This window comes from Galeopterus variegatus, unplaced genomic scaffold (genome assembly GCF_000696425.1).
Source record: "Galeopterus variegatus unplaced genomic scaffold, G_variegatus-3.0.2 Scaffold6616, whole genome shotgun sequence".
Taxonomy (NCBI): domain Eukaryota; kingdom Metazoa; phylum Chordata; class Mammalia; order Dermoptera; family Cynocephalidae; genus Galeopterus; species Galeopterus variegatus.
This window is the reverse complement of record NW_007732727.1, coordinates 6-7,502: the sequence shown is the minus strand read 5'-3', so window position 1 is coordinate 7,502 and position 7,497 is coordinate 6. Positions and strand designations below refer to the sequence as shown.

Sequence of the window (7,497 nt, the reverse complement as noted above, 5' to 3'; positions counted from 1 at the left end):
TGTGTAAGCTGAACCAATTGAGATGTCTATGGTATTGGCTATTGTTTCTGCTGTTAATTGTCAGTCTTCCTCAATTAAGGCACAAAAAAGATTAATTTTTTCCTCACAAATCGATGTGGTTGGTTTGCCACTGCAGGCTTCATCTTCAGTATGATCTTGTCCCTTCTTAAAATGAATTACCCATTTCTTTGGGGACATTGTCCACATAAACTTTTCATAAAGCACCAATGATTTCACCATTCTTCCACCCAAGCTTCACCATAAATTTGATATTTGTGGGCCGGCCCGTGGCTCACTCGGTAGAGTGCGGTGCTGATAACACCAAGGCCCCGGGTTCGGATCCCACATAGGGATGGCCGGTTCGCTCACTGGCTGAGCGTGGTGCTGACAACACCAAGTCAAGGGTTAAGATCCCCTTACCGGTCATCTTTTAAAAAAAAATTAAAAATAAATAAATAAATAAATAAATTTGATATTTGTTCTTGCTTCAATTTTAGTACAATTCATTTGTTTTGCATGTAGACATCCAGTTGTACCAGCACCATTTGTTGAAAAGATTATTTCTCACATTAAATGGCATTGATACCCTTGTTGAAAATCAATTGGCCATACATTTCTGGGTTTATTTCTGGACTTGCAATTTTATTTCATTGACCCATATTGTCTGTCCTTATGCCAGTACCACAGTCTTTATTACTGTAACTTTATTGTAAGTTTTGAAATTTAGAAATGTGAATCCCCCAACTTTGTTCTTCAAGATTGCTCTGGCTATCCCGGGTCCCTTGAATTTCCATATGAAATTTAGGATCAGCTTGTTGATATCTACAAAGAAGCCAGTTGGGATTCTTAAAGGGATTATATTGAACCTGTAGATCAGTTTTGAAAATATCGCCATCTTAACATTATTAAGTCATTGAAATTAGCATTATTAACTCATGAAAATGAGATGTCTACTTAGGTCTTTAATTCTTTCAATGTTTTATAGTTTTCCCCATATATGTTTTGTACTTCTTTTACTGAGTTTATTTCTAAATGAATGGAACTGTTAGTTTGATTTTCTGATTGTTCATTGCTTCTGTATAGAAATATTAATTTTCGTATACTGATCTTGCATACTGCAACTTTGCTGAACTCATTTATTTGTTCTAACAGTTCTATTTGGAAATTCCTTAGGATTGTCTGTATACAAGATTATGTCATCAGCAAATAGACATAGTTTATTTGTTCATTTCCATTCTGGACACCTTTTCTTGCCTAAGTGTCCTAAGCTAGAACTTCTAGTAGAATGACGAATAAAAATGGCAGGAGTGGACATCCTTGTCTTATTGCTGAACTTAGGGGGAAAGTTTTCAGTCATTCACTGAGTATGATGGTAGCTGTGAGTTTTCCTAAGTGCCCTTTATCTGGTTGAGGAAGTTCACTCCTACTCAGTTTTCTGAGTGTTTTTATTATGAAGAGTGTTGAATTTTATCAAATACTTTTTAAGTGTCTACTGAGTTGATGATGTGTGGTTTTTTTTCCCATCTGTATGGTATCTCAGCTTGTTTTGACAGTTGAAATCTTAGGAGGATGTTCAATATACAAAACGGGGGTGGGGGGGGGTGGGCTGTTCTGGTTGAAACAGGGAGGAAAGCTTGGGACTGCCAAGCTGGGCTGGCTCACTGGCCTTCCTCTCCCAGGTAACCCTGGGCTCCACAGAAAACTGAGCTGGAAGCCAAGAACAGCAAGCGGCCCCCGTGGCTCTCCTCCAGAACTCCTTGTTGGGCCTGGCTCTGCCAGCCAAATAAGCCTCGACCCTCGGCCTCAGGGAGTCCCGGTTGGCAGGGCTGACTGATTACAAGTACCCAGCCACTTGATCAAACAGCAGGTCATTAGCATCTTGCAAATTGCATATTTATCCTGGCACAGGGATCCAGAGCCAACTCTCCCTCTACCTCTCTGGCTTAAAGGTTGATCTAGGGACTTTGGAGTCCTTAACACCTGCCCTTCTTGATGGTATCAGTCCATTAAATGATAGTAGTTCAGATCTACGGTTACAGTGACGTTTGGACTTCTAAAACCTTGGTTATAACCAACCAAAAATACAGAGGTTCAGTATCTCAAACAGACTGCAGACAGCCCACTGATTACTTTTTAGGATGACTGATTAAGAAACTTTATTACAGAAAATGAACGCATCCAACATCCCCAAATACATTTGTGACAAGAACAGACACACAGGAGACACGGGGGATAGTTGCTACATCACAGCCTTGTTCTTTCCAAAGGATAGTCATTCAAGGACAGGATGACGGGGTTAGAAGAGAGAAGCAGATAGAGAAAGCAGGTACTCCCCTAAAAACAAAAAAAAACCCCAACAGGTTGGCATTGCAGGAACATATACTGTGGGCCCAGAAATCAAGCCACACCTAAGCCTCAGGTGGTAACGTCACACCACTTAAACATCTCAGAGAAGCTACAGAACATCATCCCATTAGAGCAATATGGGACGGCGTGAAAACTTTAGAGTAGCAGTCTTGCTGCAAGCAGCTAATGGGCCAAGTGGCCTCAGCCTGAGTCTCTTTAGAAGTAAATGTCTGCTTAATCAAATATCGCTTAGCTAAACAGCTTACCCACTTCTGTTTAGCTACTGTGGGAGCACAAAAGAACATCACCCCCTTATAGTCTTTGCCCTTCCATGGTTGGTATGTCTAGTTACAGCCAGATAGAGGGGCACCACTCAGCAAGAAACCGCTCCCTTGGGACTACAGATTGATCTTTTCTTCCATATTTGCTGAGGCTGGTCACAGCTCCCAAATCTTGGTCTGGTATGTAGTGTATTGAGCAGTGGCAGCTTCAGCCTACAGTGTCAGGTGACAAGGGCATAGCTGAAGCAGGCGGGATAATCCTGGAACAAGTGCCTCTGGGCAAACCTCTCTGCCAAGGGTTTTTTAATTAGTGGTCATTTTCTAAAAGAACTAGAGAAACACATTTAGAACAAACAGTTCCGATGAGAGTGAATGGCTATGAATACAGGGATCGAGCTGTGACCATGACCACGACTTGTCCCCATCCAGGACCTAACAGGGTGGAGAGGACACAGCCTCCAGACATGCAAGTTTCCATAGTGAATTTTAAAAGTTTTCTCTTAAAATAAAAATAGTATCACAAAAACACTCCAGCGTGCTTCACAGCCTCAAACGTACATATCCGAGTACTAATGCTAGACAATACTAACACTCACCCACAACACAGTACCCTTCATTACTGCCAACAGTTAAGATGTATGTACATATCAGCCTTCAAAATAGTATTTATTATCACCACTTGCCACTGTGGGCATTACCCCTCACCCCAACCTAGACAAAATGTTTCAAAATCCAATATAACCACTGAAACACAAACCAAGCTCCTTCCAGTTTAAGAACATTGAACAACAATCTACATTTCTGATGAGCTGAGATTGTAGGTAGACCATGCTACTTTTCCTATGAAACACTTAGTGCTTAGATGATTCCATCAGCCTGACCTATGACTCGGGTGACCCTAGATGGAGCCTACAATCTTCGTGGCGTTTGGTTCTTAGAAGGAAAAATGTAGGGGCAAAAAAGAAAAATGGATGTTGTCCCCTACCCCAGCATTTCACCCCACCTCCCACCCCCACTGGGGTCCAAGAGACAGTAGCAGCTGAAGACCTACTCAAAGGCCGAGCACAATAACATTCTGCTACATGTGCTGGGAGGTGGCGGGGGGGCGGTGAAAGGAAAAAGGCGGCTTGAATTTCTGCCACACCATACACTCTGGAAGATGTATTTTGCTGTTCAGCAATGCATTTGGCCCCACAAAATGAGGAGGGGAGTGGGAGATAAGAAAAGTGAACCTAGAGAATAGCCTCAATCCTAACCACCCACCTTCTCGCCCCTCTGAAGCCTGCTAAACCTTGCCTATATTGTTAGCTTAGCTCCTACATTCAATTGTTTAGATCTCACCTTCATGCTACTCAAAACGAAATCGCACAGTAGCTTCAAGTAGCCCTCTCCATCTCGGTCCTGAGTAGGCTGACCACGTGGAGTAGAAGAGAAGTTACCAGATTTGTGGGGAGGCTAGTCTCCAAATACAACGGAGTGGGTTGTTGCACTGCTAAGACTGCTGTGAGTCAGAAATTTAGACTGTTATAGAGAACAGTTTTAAAAATGTAATACTGTTTATTTAACTTCAAAAACATTTCAGCATTCTAAACATACAAAAAATAACAGAACAAACTTTAGCGGGACCCTTTGCGCCATCAAACTTTCCTTTAGACTTATAGTCAGCAACATCCTGGAAGGAACAGGGACAACATTGCAAATGAGTGCACAGGCTCTCCTGCAGCTGTTTTAGCAAAGGACAGAAAAGCACGGAGTCCTCACCTTGGGTGGAAAAAGGGGAATTGAAACCGAATGAATAAGCCAGGGCTGCTGTCTACAAACTTGGCTCTTGGCCATTCAAATTTAAAAGTTAATGGGTGTTCAAGTGTCCTTTAAGTCATGTTAATAGCACTAACAAATCCTGCTGTGTTTTGTTTTCTTAAAGAGTGAGCAGGGCCAAGCCTGTGGCGCACTCGGGCGAGTGCGGCGCTGGGAGCGTAGCAGTGCTCCTGCCACGGGTTAGGATCCTATATAGGAATGGCTGGTGCACTCACTGGCTGAGCGCGGTGAGGCTGGTCTCAAAAAGGACAAAAAAAAAAAAAAAAAAGAGTGAGCAAACCTTTTTTAAGCCTGCCTACCTGAAGTTGTCCCCAAGACTAAAATGTGTCAGAAGAGTGAACAGCAGCACAGGTGGTTGGGCTTGCATGCTACGCGAGGAACCCAGCCCAGCAATGCAGCCACACAGCCCACAACCACCTGCCTGCCCGACCGTCCACCGTCCAGGCTAGCAGGCTGGCCCACGCGGGCCCCTTAAGCAACATCCTTCTCGTACTTCCCCTTCAGCTTGGCCGCCTTGGTGATGTAAGGCTGCTTTTCACTGTCACTTAAGTTATTCCACATCTCACCCAGCTTTTTGGCCACGTCTCCAATAGAGATGCCAGGGTTTGTGGATTTGATCTTGGGGCGGAATTCAGAACAGAAGAGGAAAAACCCAGACCTTGGAGGAGAGAATTATGTAAATTAGAAGAGAATCCAGTTTAAGTCAAAATCCCATGTCCCTGAGTCCACATATGTACCACTACTATGATTTCTCCCTGAAGCGAAGAAATGTGTGATACCATACACGACACTACAAAGTTGCAGATTCTAAAATGTTTAAGATGCTGCTGAGATACATGATGCTTTGTCGGTTTTTCAGTTACTGGGAAAGAGGTGAAGAACTCTGACACCCAGAACTAGGGTGCCTCCCCCTCAGGGGAAAGGCCAACCAGTGCACAAGCACACGTGCACACAACACACACAGAGCCCACAAACACCTCGGCTGTGACTACGGACAACGCTGGCACTGCATTATAAAGCTCAAAATACAGAAAGTTTTGCAAAGTACTCAACACCTTTTAGATAAAATCTTCAAAAAAAATCTTTCAAGCAGAAGGAAAGCTTTAACTGTTATCTTGAATCTTATAGTCACTTTCAGAACAGAAGAGGAAAAACCCAGACGGTGGCCTTTTGGGGGCATTAGGGTCTTTCTTCTTCTTGCCTCCCTTAGCTGGTCCATAATCCTTCATTTCCCGATCATAGCGTACTTTGTCTGCCTTTGCCATCTCATCAAATTTAGACTTCTCTTTCCCAGACATTGTCTGCAAAGAACAGGGCCTGTTAAATTCCTCAATGCAGTGAGCACATACCTGTTCAGCTGTCCTGCAGTTATACTGGCAGCTTGCAAAAGCGGATGAAAGCCTCAAACCCTTGAAGAGCGTTAAAATAAATGCACACACAGACAATTCTAAAGACAAGCAAGACGAGCCTAAGTAGAGAAGAAGAAAACAGCTACCTGGGGTGACTTTGAAGGTAAGTAACCCCAAAGTGTGAAATCCAAATAAGACTGGTTTGAAGGATACAAGAAAAAAAAAATAATAATAATAATACTTTAGACTTCTCTTTCCCAGACATTGTCTTCCACCTCTCAGAGCACTTCTTGGAAAATTCTGCAAAATTGACAGGGACCTCTGGGTTTTTCTTCTTATGTTCTTCTCTGCATGTCTGCACAAAGAAGGCATAAGCAGACATCTTGCCCTTTGGTTTCTTAGGGTCACCTTTAGCCATCTTGACTGTGATGGATGGAAGAGAGACAAAGAAAAGCATACGATGAAGACCAGAAGTAAGCAACAGCACATACCAAAGGCACAGCAAAAACAGGATTAACTTCACTGTTAAGCAGCACCTCCCACAACACCTAACACCACTGGCAGAAGGCAGGGTGGGAAGGAAATCAGCCTCACTGTCGCTTGTCATCTAACTTTTGACCAGCATGAAGCGCGCTGGTTTCCGAGTTACTTCAAGAGCGATCAAGTTCTCCAAATGGAGCCGACCCAAGTGGGGTGCTCAGCGCTACATTACAGAAGTAGCTCGTCTTGGAAACTAGAACTACTAAGTGGGAAAGGCATGGGGAGGACACATGTGCAGGGGGCGAGTGACAGAAGCCTGAAATCAATAACTTAAGCCCAGCCGGTCATCCGTTTAACTCCGATGCAAAAAAACCGAAATACTGCCACCGCTGCTAAACAAAAGATCAAATCAGAAGAACCGTAAATAGGAAACATTTGAACTGTTACTATTGCTTGTAAAAATGGCTTTTACGAGGGTGATCTGGAAAGTGAGCAGAGAGCCCTTGTACTATTAGTTCAGACCCGTCGTTTCGTCACTGTCTAAAGGGGGAGGGAGTATCAAAAGGGCTAATCTTGCTCATCTGTAACGCAGAATGCAGGTCCAGCCAGGAATACTTTCTCCAAAGTTTCCAAATAAAAATGCAGCTGTGGCGTGTCATCGTCCCTGTCCCACCCCCCAGCTTCCCGCCATCTTTTCCTTTTCCCACACCCAAGGTCATCACGTAACACTAAGGCAGTCCCCTTGCCAGCGACAGCCCTCGGAGATGCATTAGGGACCCGCAGCGGCGGCCCGGGCACGGCGGGACAGGGCGCGGGGGAGCACTGGCCGGCAGCGGGGAGCCCGACTCGGCCCCCGTGCCGGGTCACCCGGACACCCATAATTCANAAAAAAAAAATCAAACACTTCTCATGCCAGCTGACCCCCCCCTTTTTCCACAGCTAAGAATGGCAGAATGCTATGTCACTATATACACAAACAAGACAACCAGAAGCTAAATGGATGCCCACTGCAGTGTCAACAGGTCCAGCCTCACAGTGCACGCCCTGAGCTATGGCCCCTCCAAAAGGCATCTTCCCCCTCTGCCTCCACGCCAAGCAAGGAGCATCAAGAGTTTGTCTCGGTTGTTTTGCTCTTTTTACAAACTATAGATATGTACAGTTGATAACTCAGGATTTCTAGCCAATAACCATAGAGTTACCACCACCTTACAAATAAAAAAAAA

The 7,497-nt window shown here is 44.2% G+C and overlaps 1 protein-coding gene across 1 annotated transcript; it reads right to left on the bottom strand.

Annotated features, from left to right (window-relative positions):
• Window positions 1-2,244: 2,244 nt before the first annotated feature.
• Window positions 2,245-6,212, bottom strand: LOC103606488 (high mobility group protein B3-like). The gene is made up of 5 exons (XM_008591078.1): window positions 6,036-6,212; window positions 5,607-5,746; window positions 4,929-5,103; window positions 4,243-4,299; window positions 2,245-2,334 (listed from the first exon to the last, which is right to left on the bottom strand). Exons 1-5 carry the CDS (start codon window positions 6,210-6,212, stop codon window positions 2,245-2,247), a joined length of 639 nt encoding a protein of 212 aa, XP_008589300.1.
• Window positions 6,213-7,497: the final 1,285 nt, after the last annotated feature.

Coding starts and splice junctions, on each gene's coding strand:
- LOC103606488 (XM_008591078.1), bottom strand. CDS start 6,212: ATGGCTAAAGGTGACCCTAAGAAACCAAAGGGCAAGATGTCTGCTTAT. Junction 5,747..6,035: donor CTGGGAAAGAGAAGTCTAAA/GTATTATTATTA, acceptor TGTTCTTTGCAG/ACAATGTCTGGGAAAGAGAA. Junction 2,335..4,242: donor GCGCAAAGGGTCCCGCTAAA/GTTTGTTCTGTT, acceptor TTTTGTTTTTAG/GGGAGTACCTGCTTTCTCTA.